General features: G+C 43.1%; 1 protein-coding gene across 1 annotated transcript in view; it reads left to right on the top strand.

The window, feature by feature from the left end:
• The window catches only part of xrn1 (5'-3' exoribonuclease 1), a 139,927-nt gene extending 123,262 nt beyond the window's left edge, over positions 1-16,665 (top strand). The window contains 6 exon segments of the mRNA XM_068042580.1: positions 551-664; positions 806-899; positions 902-922; positions 2,646-2,800; positions 7,728-8,044; positions 16,534-16,665. Coding sequence (XP_067898681.1) covers positions 551-664; positions 806-899; positions 902-922; positions 2,646-2,800; positions 7,728-8,039 — 696 coding nt within the window. The 3' untranslated portion in view covers positions 8,040-8,044; positions 16,534-16,665.
• The last annotated feature ends 735 nt before the right edge of the window (positions 16,666-17,400 follow it).

Here is a 17,400-nt window from a genome sequence, read left to right as displayed (position 1 = left end):
TCCCAGCGCTGGAGCCTGGATTCAAGGTGAGTGAGCCGGGGTCCCCAAGGCCAGACTGGCAGACCCCGGTAAGGTGGGCTCTTAGTGCAGGGAGAGCAGGTGTTCAGGGAGGTGCAGAATTTACTGGTGGGTGCCCTCCGTGGCCCACAGATTGTTCACGGAGGAGGGAACCACACCCCCAAGCCTGCAGGGAGGTCACCTCGTTTTACTGAGTGACCTCCCTCTGTGGCAGAGCGCCCCCGACTCCCTCCCCTGCTGCTGGTTAAGTCCCAGCAGGGGGCAGGAATAGGTCATTTAAGGACCTGAATTGGCCTCTGGGTGGGAATGTCTTCTGCGGCCTATCCCGTCCCCAACTAAGTTAGATTGTGACAGGGAGGCAGCAGGCCCTCCCCTCCACCCCCCCCCCCCCATCTGATGTCGCAATTCTGTGGTTCCCCCCCGCCTCCGAACCTGTCAGCCCCAGTGTCTCTTTTTATTTGCAACTATTTATCTATTATTCTATATGTAATTCAACCATTAGTTGTTAATGAAATGTTCTTGTTTTCACTAGGGCCTGACAGTTTGCCAAGTGAAGTTAGCAAATGGTTTGCTAGTGCATGGACCGCAGTGCCAGTCAGACAGTGAAGCGCAAGAAAAAGCTGCAGCGTTTGCATTACAGCGACTGGTACAAGCAACCTTTGCTATTTTTAACTTTCTGTTGTGTCAATTGAGATTTCAACCCATTTAGACCTAGCCTTTGGAAACAAACATACCTTTTGCTGTTTAATTTTAGATTAACTTGACATTTTCATTTTTGTTCACTCAGAATGCCACAGGACAAAATATTCCCCTTCCTCCAAATGTGTTTTCCAGTTATCAACCAGTTACAGGAACTATACAGCCTCCCCCTCGAGCCATTCCACATCCTTTGGTCAGACCTCTGGTAAGAAATACTTAATTAAAATCTTGGTATTCAGTAATTATTGTAGTGTTTTCTTTTCTGATTTGAGTAACCCACAGTACAGAAATAGTAAGGCATAAATGTCTAATTATAGAAAATGTAAGGTAGTCCTTCAGAATTTATAAAATACTGCAAAAGTCTAGAGCTGTTTACCTTCTTATGTTAATAACTGTTTTATTCTCCATGATTTTCTCAGCACTGCTATTTTCTGAATTTCAGAATGCTTTTGCGCATGCAGCATTATTCAAACTCCTGCTTTTCTTCTGTGTTCTGCCTTTACTGCTGCATTGAACTAGGTTTAACAGATCATGAAGCATAGAAGTTACATTTTATGATTTAGCTTATTCCAAGAAAAGTTGTCTTTCAAGAGAGAGGTTAAGGGGCAGTGTTATGACGTCAGTGAGACCGTTAACATTAAAAATAGGAGATATGAACCCCCAGACCAATTTAAACAATTACACGACAAGATTTCACGTTTTAAGACTTTTATAACACCGACTAAAAGAAATCCCCATTAACTAAATTGTACTCTTTAAGTCGCTGATAACCCAAATTACAAAGAACGGTGTTTTCTTATTTTAAAAAAACTTGAAAACCTCACACCACACTTATGCATTACACAGTCCTTGGTGATGGCAACATCTTTGTAGTTAAAAGACCCAAACTCCTGCCAGTAGCAATGGGTTGGATCTCCCAGACCTTTCTAAAATTAACGTCCTCTTTGCTCACATTCTCCGAGCACTTCCGACCTGGATGTCCATGAATAAGGCAATTCCTAGTGATCCTGTTGGTCTTTTCCTTCTCTGCAAACTTCAACTTTCAAAACAGGTTCAAGTCTTTGTAGTGTTTCGCTGTATCAAGCTTCCGAGAGCAGATGTTTCCTCTCGAGGCTGCTGCCACTGGTTGTCTTCCTTGTAGCCTGTTCTGAGGCTACAACCGCTGCGTTCCCTGCTTACAGCCGGTCTGCCTTCAGAAAATCTGTTTAAATTTATCTGAAGTCTAAAGTCAATAGCTTGTTGTCCTGTTCCAATATGCAAAGTCCAGAAGTCTGGTTTCACAGAGCCACCTGGGCCTTCCATTGTTCCCAGGTGTTAACAGCTGCTTGGTGCATATACATCTTCAGAATCACTTACTCCTTGTGAACGACGCAAAAGTCTGGGAGGGTGAACCCCATTGTTCTGTGTTACCCCTGCAGTCTCTGTTTTTTGCAAAAAAAAGTCTTTGATCTGTCTTCTCTGTTGTCCTGGGACCAAGATTTCTGTTTTGTCCTTTAGCAGAGTGGATGTGAGGTCATTTGACCTTCCAGACTCCATCTTATACTTTTAAAAATCACAATTTTAAAAACATAATCATGTTAAAAAGTCCAGTGTCCTACAGCAGTCTAATAGTACAGTGATGACTAGATGCAGGCTGGTGTTATCTCCCACCTAACTTGCCCTAAGTCATGGTTTTGTCCAGGGAAAACTTTGAATGGATTTTTTTTAATGAAGGGAAGGGGGTGAAGCTTCAAATTTGAATGCAGCAGACCAAACACTGTAAGCTGAGCATGTCAAAGCACTTTAAGAGTGGGAAATGGCATAAAATGGAAATTAGAACTGTAAAAATTAAAATAGAAGTGAATGTAGGAGGAAGGGAACAGTCAAAGATTTTTTTAAAATGTTTCCAAATGTCAAATCTTAATATTTGAATGTATTTCAATCCTCAGGTGGCATGATGCCCACAGCTCCAAATGGGTATGGTCCTGTGCCTTGGACAATGATTCCTCCCCCGCTATACAATAACTTTCAGATCCCATATTCAGGGAATATCTGTCCTGGAGGAGTACTTATTGGTACTCACAATCAATTTGTGCCTTTGCAGGTAAGTTTCCTTCATGCTTCAAAAACAAATTGCATTGTCGGCAGTAGGGAAGAGTTGAAGGAAGCGTTATTTTGAAACCTGGAAGAGATCACAGTTGAAGGATTAAACATAGTAACATTCTCCTACTTGTTATCACAACACAAAAGTTTTGATCAACCATTTTGTTTAATGCATGTTTTTTTTTATTCATTGATGGGATGTGGGCATGCTGGCTAGGCCAGCATTTATTAACCATCCCTAAGAGGGCATTTAAGAGTCAACCACATTGCTGTGGGTCTGGAGTCACATGTAGGCCAGACCAGGTAAGGACAGCAGATTTCCTTCCCTAAAGGACATTAGTGAACCAGATGGGATTTTACAACATTCGACAATGGCTTCATGGCTATCATTAGACTAGCTTTTAATTCCAGATTTATTAATTGAATTCAAATTCCACCTTCTGCTGTGGTAGGATTCGAGCCCATGCCCCCAGAGCAATACCCTGGGTCTCTGGGTTACTAGTCCAGTGACAATACCACTACGCCAACGCTTCCCCTATGTACTGAAATACTATGCAATATGACTCCAATGGTAGAGGCTCTTGCCTAATTTAGGTTGGCACATCTTTCTTTGGCCTCCTTATCTCGAGAGACAATGGGTAGGCGCCTGGAGGTGGTCAGTGGTGTGTGGAGCAGCGCCTGGAGTGGCTATAAAGGCCAATTCTAGAGTGACAGGCTCTTCCACAGGTGCTGCAGAAAAATTTGTTTGTCGGGGCTGTTACACAGTCGGCTCCCCCCTTGCGCTTTTGTCTTTTTTCCTGCCAACTGCTAAGTTTCTTCGACTCGCCACACTTCAGCCCCGCCTTTATGGCTGCCCGCCAGCTCTGGCGTTCGCTGGCAACTGACTCCCACGACTTGTGATCAATGTCACAGGACTTCATGTCGCGTTTGGAGACGTCTTTAAAGCGGAGACATGGATGGCCGGTGGGTCTGATACCAGTGGCGAGTTCGCTGTACAATGTGTCTTTGGGGATCCTGCCATCTTCCATGCGGCTCACATGACCAAGCCATCTCAAGCGCCGCTGACTCAGTAGTGTGTATAAGCTGGGGATGTTGGCCGTCTTCTGTGTTGGAGATACGGTCCTGCCACCTGATGCTAAGCATTCTCCGGAGGCAGCGAAGATGGAATGAATTGAGACGTCGCTCTTGGCTGACGTATGTTATCCAGGCCTCGCTGTCATAGAGCAAGGTACTGAGGACACAGGCTTGATACACACTGACTTTTGTGTTCCGTGTCAGTGCGCCATTTTCCCACACTCTCTTGGCCAGTGTGGACATAGCAGTGGCAGCCTTTCCCATGCGCTTGTTGATTTCTGCATCTGGAGACAGGTTACTGGTGATAGTTGAGCCTAGGTAGGTGAACTCTTGAACCACTTCCAGAGCGTGGTCGCCAATATTGATGGATGGAGCATTTCTGACGTCCTGCCCCATGATGTTCGTTTTCTTGAGGCTGATGATTAGGCCAAATTTATTGCAGGCAGCCGCAAACCTGTCGATGAGACTCTGCAGGCACTCTTCAGTGTGAGATGTTAAAGCAGCATCGTCAGCAAAGAACAGTACAGCACAGGAACAGGCCATTCGGCCCTCCAAGCCTGTGCCGATCTTGATGCCTGCCTAAACTAACACCTTCTGCACTTCCGGGGCCCATATCCCTCTATCCACAGCAAAGAGGAGTTCCCTGATGAGGACTATCCGTACTTTGGACTACGCTCTTAGATGGGCAAGGTTGAACAACCTGCCCCCTGATCTTGTGTGGAGGAAAATTCCTTCTTCAGAAGACTTGAACGCATGTGAAAGCAGCAGGGAGAAGAAAATCCCAAAAAGTGTGGGTGCGAGAACACAGCCCTGTTTCACGCCACTCAGGATAGGAAAGGGGTCTGATGAGGTGCCACCATGTTGAATTGTGCCTTTCATATTGTCATGGAATGAGGTGATGATACTTAGTAGCTTTGGTGGACATCCAATCTTTTCTAGTAGTCTGAAGAGACCACGTCTGCTGATGAGCAAAGGCTTTGGTGAGATCAATGAAAGCAATGTAGAGGGGCATCTGTTGTTCACGGCATTTCTCCTGTATCTGACGAAGGGAGAACAGCATGTCAACGGTCGATCTCTCTGCACGAAAGCCACACTGTGCCTCAGGGTAGACGTGCTCGGCCAGCTTCTGGAGCCTGTTTAGAGCGACTCGAGCAAAGACTTTCCCCACTATGCTGAGCAGGGAGTTTCCACGGTAGTTGTTGCAGTCACCGTGGTCACCTTTGTTTTTATAGAGGGTGATGATTAGGCTGGCACATCATTTCCACTATATTAGTGGTGTTAAAATCCACGTGTGGGGGATCAGAATGGATAATTGATCCTCTGCTTTTGAACTGGTCCCCATCTGATTTCTATTGCATGGGGGAGTGGTAAAAATTTGCCCAAGTATTGGAACTCATTTTATAGTGATGCTTCAGGTTTTCTTTAAACAAAGAACACACCTTTATGTAATGCCTCATCACATCTCTCTGGACATCCTGAAATACTTCAACATGAAACAAATTACATTTGGTAGTACTGTTACTATGGGCTGGATTTTAAAGCCCCTCCGCCATCGGGAACACTGGCGGGGGGCAATGTGGATCGGTATGGCAGAGGCCCGCCACCAACCCTGACGGCGGCAGGCTCCGTACCGATGGCGGCGGCAAGGCCTCATGGCGGCTGCCCCGCTGCTTGGCGACAGGACCCCCATTTCAGTATGTAAATTAATTAACATACCTGATTTAATGAATGTCCCGTCGCCTCCTTAATTGCCACACCGATTTTCATTTTGGGCAGCTGACGATGTTACGCCTTCAAATCCCTGTTCGGGGAAACGTGGCGCGACGTGAGGGGAGGAGGTTTTTTTCTCTGTGCGGGAGGGGCGAGCGGGGGTGATGGGAAGGGGTAAAGGACAAAGGTGCCGAACTTTGGGAGGTTGGGGGCGGGTTGGGGAGAGGGCACATTTTCAATATAGGAAATCCAGGCCGGGGGGGGAGGGGCCTGAATTTTGCAAATTGCAATTGGTGGGGGAGGTGGTTGAGAAATTGCATGGAAAGGTCATTTCAATCTTTGTTGCGAAACATCAACTTCCCTGGCTCTTTGAATTTTAAATGTACATCGAGGGCTGTAAGCCTTTTAAAAATGGCACCTACGCATTGGCACCAGACGCCATTGCCGGCAACAGCTCACCTGCCCCCTCCATGTCATCGTGGGACAGGCGCCATTGCCATGCAAATGAGCCGCTGCGTTTGAAATCGCGGCGGCTCCATGATGTGCTCGTGTGCGCAGGCCGCATTTTTTTAACGTCATACTTCATATTTATTCAATCTATGATCAATAAATTTATGATCAATTTATGTATCTAAAATTGCAGCCCAATATAGCTGTACAAGACAGCTAATCTGTGAACAACAGGAAGATCAGTATTTAGGTTTTCTTTTGGCGGTGTTTTTGGGAAGAATGTTGGCCAGGATATTGTAACAACTCTCTTCCTGAAATTGTGCCGCAGGATCTTTAATGTTCACCTGAACAAGAAGACAGAGTGTCTTTTTAACATTTCATCCAAAAGACAGCACCTGTGTAAATGCTGCACTCCCTCAGTACTGCACTGTTTTGTCAGCCTAGATTATGTGTTTAAGGCCTAGAGTGGGCTTGAAGCCACAACTTGGAATCAAGGATACTATCAACTGACCCAGTGTTCCAAAAAGAATGATACAAGAATTCTGAATTATTTTTATAAGTAAATATCAGCATCCTATAGTTATTTTAATTTGAAAGGAAAAGGCTAATTTTCATCTATTTTTCTGATTTTGATCAGTGCTCCTAAATTACTAACTTTTGTACGTTTCTGCTTAGGAATTGGAACTATAAGAGTGTTTGCTAAATGAGATATAAAGTACTAAAATTTAAACAAAATGCATCTGATGTGTCAGTGGTTACATCCTGGGCCAACTTCAAGGGTTTTTAAATAGCAGTATAGTAATGAACTATATCCAGCATCTCCTTTCTAAGGGTTACACTCAGCATCCTTGTGGTATGTTGATATGTGCATTGTGCTGACCTTTTAAGGAAGCTTTATTCTTTGAATGTATTTTCCTATATACATCTTTTCAACCAAGATCCATTTACTCTATTTTGGAAAGTTGTTTAGTGTTCAGTGTACATGAGTAACTGGTTTTATTTATCTTGGGGTATGAAATGTTGCTTTCCTGAGAAGAAATAGATGTGGTTAGCTTGGCTCAGTAATGCCACTATCGTTAGAGTAAAAGTTCATGGGTTTGAGCTTCTCTCCACCTTCACCTCATCTAGCTGACAGTTTAATGCAGTACTGAGGAAATGTCATATTGCCAAAGATGCCATCTTTCAGATTGCGCATTAGATTGAGGACTCAAATACCCGTGGTTGTAAAAGACTCGTGGCAAAGATGAGCTGGATAGTTCTTCCAGTGATCTGGTTAACAATTATCCTTCAGCTAACACCACCAAACAGGTTAATTGGTCATTGATCTCATTTGCTTCTTTGTACACAATTCTGTGCAAATTGGAAGCAAAACTAAAAAAGTAGGTACCCTTCAAAAGTTTAGTGATTTGGTTATCCAAAAGACTTGAAAGGAGGTAAATTAGTACTTCTCCAGCTCTTTCTCAGACACCCCAAATATAAAAAACGGGAAGCCATCTGTGTCTTGCTGCAGTTCTGATATCAAACACGTTAATGGCATTATCTTGTATGATTTCTAGCAACTGGTAACCTGAGTTTGATTCCCAGAGTCTTGCTTCCATTTGAAGAGTACAGACCCTACAAGCTAGGTAATTTATTTTCTTGTCACTATGAACATTTTATTGCAGAGATTACTATGCGTTTTTCTTATTTAAAAGGTCACTAAGAGGAGGACAACCTTCAATAAGGCATATGATGACCAGGAATTCAATCATTCTATTCAGCAAAAGCTAAATCAACCAGCAACTGCAATGGAGTTTTCTAATACATCATCACATGGGTATCCTGCTGCTGGCACTTCAAGGAACTATTTTCAGCCTAGTCGAACACCTCTCGAACCCCAGAACAAAACAATTGTACAGAGCCCCGTTCAACCGCAAGGGCAGCAGCGGCCGATGGCGGGTACTTCTGGTAAACGCAAGCACAGAAAACTAGCAGTCAATTTTGGAGCATCTAAATTTCCCCAGTAGTTAAGGTGAATCAAGTTACACTGTTTCTGAATTTTAATTTTGTACAGTTTTTTTCGGTTTCATTTTTCTTTGTCTTCATTCAGTGATGTGCTTTCCTAAATTTCCAAATTTTGCTAATATTTTCAAAAGCTAAAGCTGTCTCCACTGAAAGCTGATGGGCTCATAGGTTCTTTTGCTTTTGAAAAGATGATGCTCTTCCATCCCATGTATTCAAAATTAACATCTTTTTGGGGATATTCCCTTCCGTCACTCTAATTTAAATCAAATTAAAGAAACATACGAGTGCTGCAAAAATCAATTTCTATTGTTATGACCAGGTGAGAAAGAGGTCGAGGGGTTCCCTTTCAGGGTACCGTAACAGGGTATAATTTTAAACACACCGTCTTTGTAGCTCCCCCTTGGTGAATCCTTGTTCACTGCTTTCCAATTATAAGGCAAAGAAACCAGCACAATCAGGCTTTCTTAGGTTTAAAGAAGAAAAGTTGAAATTTATTAAACTTAAACTCTAATTCAGTTAACGCCTGCAGATACACAACGCGCCCATGCTAGCATCCATAGGGGAGGCAGTGGACTAGTAACCCAGAGACCCAGGGTATTGCTCTGGGGATATGGGTTCAAATCCCACCACAGCAGAAGGTGGAATTTGAATTCAATTAATAAAAATCTGGAATTAAAAAGCTCGTCTAATGATGGCCATGAAACCATTGTCGATTGTTGCAAAAACCCATCTGGTTCACTAATGTCCTTTAGGGAAGGAAATCTGCTGTCCTTACCTGGTCTGGCCTACATGTGACTCCAGACTCACAGCAATGTCCCATGCCCTCTGAAATGGCCTGACAAGCCACTCAGTTGTATCTAACTACTATGAAGTCAATAAAAAGGAATGAAACCGGATGGACCACCCGGCATCGAGCTAGGCACCGGAAACGACAATGGCAAACCCTGTCGACCCTGCAAAGTCCTCCTTACTAACATCTGGGGACTTATGCCAAAGTTAGGAGAGCTTTCCCACAGACTAGTCAAGCAACAGCCTGACATAGTCATACTCACGGAATCATACCTGACAGACAATGTCCCAGACACTGTCATCATCATCACCAGAGGTGGCGGCACAGTGGTATACAGTAGGGAGGGAGTTGCCCTGGGAGTCCTCAACATCGACATCGGACCCCATGAAGTCTCATGGCATCAGATCAAACATGGACAAGGAAACCTCCTGCTGATTACCACCTACCGCCCTCCCTCAGCTGATGAGTCAGTGCTCCTCCATGTTGAACAGCACTTGGAGGAAGCACTGAGGGTGGCGAGGGCACAGAATGTACTCTGGGTGGGGAACTTCAATGTCCATCACCAAGAGTGGCTCGGTAGCACCACTACTGACCGAGCTGGCCGAGTCCTAAAGGACATATCTGCTAGACTGGGTATGCGGCAGGTGGTGAGGGAACCAACAAGAGTGGAAAACATACTTGACCTCGTCCTCACCAATCTGCCTGCCGCAGATGCATCTGTCCCTGACTGTATTGGTAGGAGTGACCACTGCACAGTCGTTCTGGAGACGAAGTCCCGCCTTCACATTGAGGATACCCTGTGCCTGTGTGGCACTACCACCGGGCTAAATGGGATAGATTTCGAACAGATTTGGCAATGCAAAACTGGGCATCCATGAGGCACTGTGGGCCATCGGCATCAGCAGAATTGTACTCAACCACAATCTGTAACCTCATGGCCTGGCATATCCCCCACTCTGCCATTACCATCAAGCCAAGAGACCAACCCTGGTTCAATGAAGAGTGCAGGAGAGCATGCCAGGAGCAGCACCAGGCATACCTCAAAATGAGGTGTCAACCTGGTGAAGCTACAACACAGGACTATCTGCGTGCCAAACTGCGTAAGCAGCATGCGATAGACAGAGCTAAGCGATCCCATAACCAACTGATCAGATCTAAGCTCTGCAGTCCTGCCACATTCAGCCGTGAATGGTGGTGGACAATTAAACAACTAACTGGAGGAGGTGGCTCAACAAATATCCCTATCCTCAATGATGGGGGAGCCCAGCACATCAGTGCGAAAGATAAGGCTGAAGCATTTGCAACAATCTTCAATCAGAAGTGCCGAGTTGATGATCCATCTCGGCCTCCTCCTGAAGTCCCCAGCATCACAGATGCCAGACTTCAGCCAATTCGATTTACTCCGCGTGATATCAAGAAACGACTGAAGGCACTGGATACTGCAAAGGCTATGGGCCCTGACAATGTTCCGGCAATAGTACTGAAGACCTGCGCTCCAGAACTTGCCGCGCCCCTAGCAACACTGGCATCTACCCTGCAATGTGGAAAATTGCCCAGGTATGTCCTGTACACAAAAGGCAGGACAAGTCCAACCCAGCCAATTACCGCCCCATCAGCCTACTCTCAGTCATCAGTAAAGTGATGGAAGGTGTCATCAACAGTGCCATCAAGCGACACTTGCTTAGCAATAACTTGCTCAGTGACACTCAGTTTGGGTTCCGCCAGGGCCACTCAGCTCCTGACCTCATTACGGTTCAAGCATGGACAAAAGAGCTGAACTCCAGAGGTGACGTGAGAGTGACTGCTCTTGACATCAAGGCAGCATTTGACCGAGTATGGCATCAAGGATCCCTAGCAAAACTAAGGTCAATGGGAATCAGAAGGAAAACCCTCTGCTGGCTGTCATACCTAGCGCAAAGGAAGATGGTTGTGGTTGTTGGAGGTCAATCATCTGAGCTCCAGGACGTCACTGCAGGAGTTCCTCGGGTAGTGTCCTAGGCCCATCCATCTTCAGCTGCTTCATCATTGACCTTCCTTCAATCATAAGGTCAGAAGTGGGGATGTTCGCTGATGATTGCACAATGCACCATTCGTGACTCCTCAGATACTGAAGCAGTCCGTGTAGAAATGCAGCAAGACCTGGACAATATCCAGGCTTGGGCTGATAGGTGGCAGTGTCATTCGCGCCACACAAGTGCCAGGCAATGACCATCTCCCCATGACATTCAACGGCATTACCATCGCTGAAACCCCCACTATCAACATCCTAGGGGCTACCATTGACCAGAAACTGAACTGGAGTAGCCATATAAATACCATGGCTACAAGAGCAGGTCAGAGGCTAGGAATCCTGCGGCGAGTAACTCACCTCCTGACTCCCCAAAGCCTGTCCTCCATCTACAAGGCACAAGTCAGGAGTGTGATGGAATACTCTCCACTTGCCTGGATGGGTGCAGCTCCAACATCACTCAAGAAGCTCGACACCATCCAGGACAAAGCAGCCCGCTTGATTGGCACCCCATCTCCAAACGTTCACTCCCCCCACCACTGACGCACAGTGGCAGCAGTGTGTACCATCTACAAGATGCACTGCAGTAATGCACCAAGGCTCCTTAGACAGCACCTTCCAAACCCGCGACCTCTACCAACTAGAAGGACAAGGGCAGCAAATGCATGGCAACACCATCACCTGCAAGTTCCCCTCCAAGTCACACACCATCCTGACTTGGAACTATATCGCCGTTCCTTCACTGTCACTGGGTCAAAATCCTGGAACTCCCTTCCTAACAGCACTGTGTCTTTACCTATCCCACATGGACTGCAGCAATTCAAGAAGGCAGCCCATCACCACCTTCTCAAGGGCAATTAGGGATGGGCAATAAATGCTGGCCTGGCCAGCGATGCCCACATCCCATGAATAAATTAAAAAAAAACATGATACACATATGAAAATAAAGACAGAAAAGAGCAGAAGAAAAAATAAAGTGGAAAAGTTTGAGGCAATATCTGAAGAGTTGTTGTTACGGATCTTCGAGCTCACTGTAGAGTCATTGATTGTAGGTAGATCTTGCTTTTCGTTGGGGCCCAGTATTCTTCTTAAACCTTGTTCGCCATAGGAGACTTTTCTCTCTTGGGGTTCATGTGTCTTCAGTGGATTCAGAGGTTTGTGAGAAAGAGATGGGAGCAGACAGGAGAGAGAGATCTTTTCAGTCCAGGAGCAAACAGACTTTCTGCCCAAACTGTTAGTATAAATTCAAAAAATCAGGTTGTCCAGCAGGTTAGTTATGTGACGAGCTGGTTTGACCATGTCCGTTTGTGTATTTGGCTATCTTAGTAGTCAACCTGGAAAGCGAGCTCCCCCACCCTCAACGTCTGGTGATCAAAAGTCCATTGTGGGTTGAATGTCAGGGAATGGCTGCTTTGCCCTTCCAAACACTGCCAATATGCAAACATCCCTTCCAGCCACGGCCGATCTGTTCAACAAGTCCTCCCCTCACTCTAGTAATAGTTTAAAATCAGTGTTTATGACAAAATTAACATGCCTCATTCTTGGCAGGTGGGGGCCTAGCATGACACTATGCTTAAATAAAATCTTTGCTAACTGACCAGCTGCTGGAAAAGGCCATAAAATATTGCAGTTTTTATTGATCTGCAGTAACAGCTCAAGTATCCTACTCTGTCTTCAGAGGCTTGCAGTTTGGTTGAAATTAGAAGTAATGTATCTGACTTTTTAAAAATCATCTACCGTGTCCATATTTCAGCACACTCTCCAATAAACCCTTGTCTGTGTAAGGTTTATACAAAGACATTCATCGTACCACAGAACATCGCCTAGTATTTGAATTATTCAGTCACCCACTATTTTGAGTTCTGCTTGGGAGCCTCATTAGAACGGTGATATGATGTGCTCTTCGTAATTCTTTACGAACAACACTGTCAAGAAAACCTAGTGTTTTCACACTAAGAGGACAAATTGTACGACTAGCCATCATCCATGTTATCTGGCTCAAGTGTGATACTGCCAAGAAGGCAGATAAGCAATGTATTTCCTGGTCTGCAAGAGTGACAAATATTTAAATCCAGTAAACTGGGGATTAATAGAGCATAATAAAAAGATAAAACTTTTAAAAATCTATAGTATAAACCATATTAATTGTGTACAACACTTGATTCTGCCACAATTATCTGAAGATGGATATCTCACTTTTGGGTACAAATTATGTGTTCTACACCAAAATATTTACTGTTGCCTTTATGCTAAGTATGGATCGTGCACTGTGGAAACAAAACTTCCTCAGTTGCAAAAGCATTTACATCACATGGCTTCTTGCCATTTTTCAACATTAAGCAATCTTACAAATCAATGTGAAATTCACAATGCTCATCTCATAAATCATCCAGCCATTTCATTCCCACTTGTGAGGCTAATCACTTGTGAACACTTAACTTGTGCTATTGCTGCTAAGTAATATGGAAGCTTCATTTGTGGAAAGAGTAGTTAAATTTTATGATTTTTAATGAATAACTTTCATGTTATGTGAGCTCTAAACTGAAGTAGTAACTAACCATTTTTTCTTTATAATAAATTGGTTTTGGATTTGGCTTGAGATCTAACCTTATCTATTCTTTAATTGTCGATGGGCAGAAACTGTAGCCCTACATTTAATTGTTTCCATTTTGTAGTCTGCCCCTTGATGCAAAAAGTTTGTTATAAATTTATTTATTTTTAGGCAGTTTGTTAATGGCTCGAATTGCAGAATATAAGTTTATGTACAGTAATCTGAAACTTGTGAAAGATCCACTTTTAAAGATAGAACTTTTGTAGCTCTCATTTTCCTTGGCAAATTGCTCTTTGTTTTACATTAAAAAAACCTTGTGAAAGCTTGAACAAATTCCTTTCGGCATCATCTGGATAAAATTACTTGTTTAATTAATTAGTTGATTTAATTAGTTTTAATTTTCCAAAATTCCATAGATTCAGGGAAGGTTCCGCTAGACTGGAAAATAGTGAAAGTAACTCCTTTATTCAAAAAGGGAGGGAGACAGAAAGCAGGAAACTACAGGCCAGTTAGCTTAACGTCTATCTTGGGGAAAATGTTAGATGCTATTATTAAAGATGTTTTAGCAGGGCACTTAGAAACATTGAAGGTAATCAGGCAGAGTCAACATGGTTTTGTGAAAGGGAAATCATGTTTAACCAATTTATTAGAGTTCTTTGAGGGAGTTACATGTGCTGTGGATGAAGGGGAACCGGTGGATGTATTTTACTTAGATTTCCAGAAGGCATTTGATAAGGTGCTACATCAAAGCTCATGGTGTAGGGGGTAACATATTGGCATGGATAGAAGATTGGCTAGCTAACAGGAAACAGAGAGTAGGCATAAATGGGTCATTTTCTGGTTGGCAAGATGTAATGAGTGATGTGCCGCAGGGATCTGTGCTGGGATCTCAACTTTTTACAATTTATATAAATGACCGAGATGACCGGATCGAAGGTATGGTTGCTAAATTTGCTGATGACACAAAGATAGGTAGGAAAGTAGGTTGTGAAGAAGACATGAGGCTACAAAGGGATATAGACAAGTTAAGTGAGTGGGCAAAAATCTGGCAGATGGAGTTTAATGTGGGAAAATGTGAAGTTGTCTGTTTTGGCAGGAAGAAATAACAAATAAGCATATTATCTAAATGGTGAGATTGCAGAGCTCTGAGATGCAGAGAGATCTGGGTGTCCTAGTGCATGAATCGCAAAAGGTTAGTATGCAGGTACAGCATGTAATTAGGAAAGCTAATGGAATGTTATTGTTTATCACAACGGGAATTGAATACAAAAGTAGGGATGTTACGCTTCAGCTATATAGGGCATTGGTGAGACCACATCTGGAGTACTGTGTACAGTATTGATCTCCTTATTTAAAGAAGGATGTAAATGCATTGGAAGCAATTCAGAGAAGGTTTACTAGACTAATACCTGGAATGGGCGGGCTATCTTGTGAGGAAAGATTGGACAGGCTAGGCTTGTATTCGTTGGAATTTCAGAGTAAGAGGCGACTTGATTGAAACATATAAGATCCTGCGGGATCTTGACAGGGTGGATGTGGAAAGGATGTTTCCCCTTGTGGGTCACTGTCTAAAGGTAAGGGGTCGCCCATTTAAGAGAGAGATGAGGAGAAATGTTTTCTCTGAGTGTCGTTAGTCTTCGGAATTCTCTTCCTCAAAAGGCGGTGGAAGCAGAGTCTTTGAATATTTTTAAGGCAGAGCTAGACAGATTCTTGATAAGCAAGGGGGTGAAAGGCTATCGGGGGGGGGGGGGGGTGGGGGGGTAGGTGGTAATGTGGAGTAATCAGTTCAGCCATGAGCTTATTGAATGGCGGAGCAGGCTCGAGGGGCTGAGTGGCCTACTCCTGCTCCTAATTCGTATTTAGCATAAATAAGCAAATGATTGAAAGTGTCCCACAATCTAGAGAGGTTAAAGAGGAGATTTATGAGGATGTTGTCCGGACTGTATAAATGCAGCTATGAGGAAAGATTGGATAGGCTGGGATTGTTCTCCTTGGAACAGAGAAGGCTGAGGGGAGATCTGATTGAAATGTACAATATTTTGAGGGGACTGGATAGAGTGGAGGTGAAGGGCCTATTTACATTAGCAGAGAGGTCAGTGACGAGGGAGCATAGATTTAAAGTGATTGGTAGAAAAATTAAAGGGGAGTTGAGGAAAACTTTTTCACCCAGAGGGTGTGGAAGTCTGCAACTCACTGCCTGAAAGGGTAGTTGAGGCAGAGACCCTCAACTCATTCAAAAGGAGTCTGGATATGCACCTCAAGTGGCGTGATCTGCAGGGCTAAGGACCAAATGCTGGAAGGTGGGATTAGAATAGGTGGATCATTTTTCAGCCGGCACAGACACGATGAATCAAGTGGCCTCTTTCTGTGCCTTAAACTTTCTATCATCTGTCTGTAATCAGCAGTTCTGTGTAACTAGTGTTAGAGTGGATGGGTTCCCAGTGGATTATGTCCCTGTTAGTTTACTTTTCTAAACAAAATGCTTCAAAATAATGTTTTAGAAATACAAATTGAGACCATCTTCGTATTAATGGTTAATTGCCTCTACGGATAGATTCTTCAAGCTGTCCATCTCTTATAACAACATAGCACTCACACTCCCTATGCCATAATTGGGCCTTTTCTTTTGTATTCCTCGCTCTCCTTTATATAAAATATCTAAACCAGTAAAAGAATAGGATCATGGCCATACTTTCTGTTGTACTGAAAAATTGATACAGGTATTATTCTATGCATTATTTCTTACCTTTATTTATTTCCTATTCTTTACCTTGTCTCTTATGCTATCCTGTGGATGAGTGGTATTGCTTGATTTTCAAATAAGCTGGACAGTAGTTGTTGAGTCCAGTTATCTTGCATTTCATGTAGGAGAAATTGGTGGAATTCAGTCTTTAAGATCCAGAAATGTAAATGCTTCATTCACTTAAATGTTCTGGTGTTTACTAAAACTTGTGTTTTATTTTAATACGCATTTTGTCAAAATAGCTTAAGGCTATGTTTTGGGCTTTTACTTTGCAAAACAGGGTACCTGTACTTTAAAATGTTGAAATATATTCTGGAAATATCCTTTCTAGCTGTACTGAAGTAGGTTAAGTACTGTAATTGAAAGTGTTAACTGAACTTTAATTGTGATTCATTTTTCAAAAGGTGTTCCAGATCCATTTTTAGTGTCATCTGATGCCCCCCCATATTTGTCCACATCTGCTGATACCTTGTGAATTGCCATCAGTCGTCCAGGGAACATCTGTCTCCCCTAACTGCAATATCCCATCTCAACATGTGTGACCATGTTTGTTTTTATAAATTTCATGTAAATTTTAATTTTTATTCAATATAGTCAATTATGTCCATTGTACAGTTAAAATACCAAAAGCCTGCTGTGTACATGTAAAGCCACGTATTTTATACGACTGAAGAAAAATTCAACTTCTGATGTAGATGTTGTAGAAAGTGCTTTAAGATTGTTTTATAGAAGCCGAAAAATTTCAGAAATGATTTACTGCCTGATTTGTAGGTTCTATGCATTTTCTTGTAATTTTTTTTGTTTTAGAATACTTTAAGCATTTTATCTACTTGTGACACAAACATTTTTAATGTTTATCAATGTTAAAATTGTATTGCTTTTAGGAGTACTCAGTGTTGTATCAAAGCCTTTTCATGTGGATCACACTGGTTTAAGAAAGATGTACAGTGAAAGGAAGGTGATGGTGGCACATTAATCATATTTATTGACAAATGTGGACTTTTTACATTTTGTGTATTAAACAATGGAGAAGTTACTGGCTAATAACAGTACAATTCAATGTTGCACTTTCTGCTGACATGTATAGGCAAGCTCAATATTACAAATAAAGCATTTTGTTACAAGTGTCAAAATGTGATGCTGACTTGGTCTATTGTTTAGGAATTTGTAACAACTCGGAGGAAGGGAGGGTAAAACCAAGGTTGTTTCTGAGAATTTTACCATGTTCCTTGATTTCGTGTTTTATGGCTCAGTTCATTGAAACTTTATCT

The sequence above is a fragment of the Heterodontus francisci genome, chromosome 11 (assembly GCF_036365525.1).
Source record: "Heterodontus francisci isolate sHetFra1 chromosome 11, sHetFra1.hap1, whole genome shotgun sequence".
Classification (NCBI taxonomy): domain Eukaryota; kingdom Metazoa; phylum Chordata; class Chondrichthyes; order Heterodontiformes; family Heterodontidae; genus Heterodontus; species Heterodontus francisci.
Note: the sequence above shows the minus strand (reverse complement) of the source record. Positions and strands in the feature narration are given on the sequence as shown.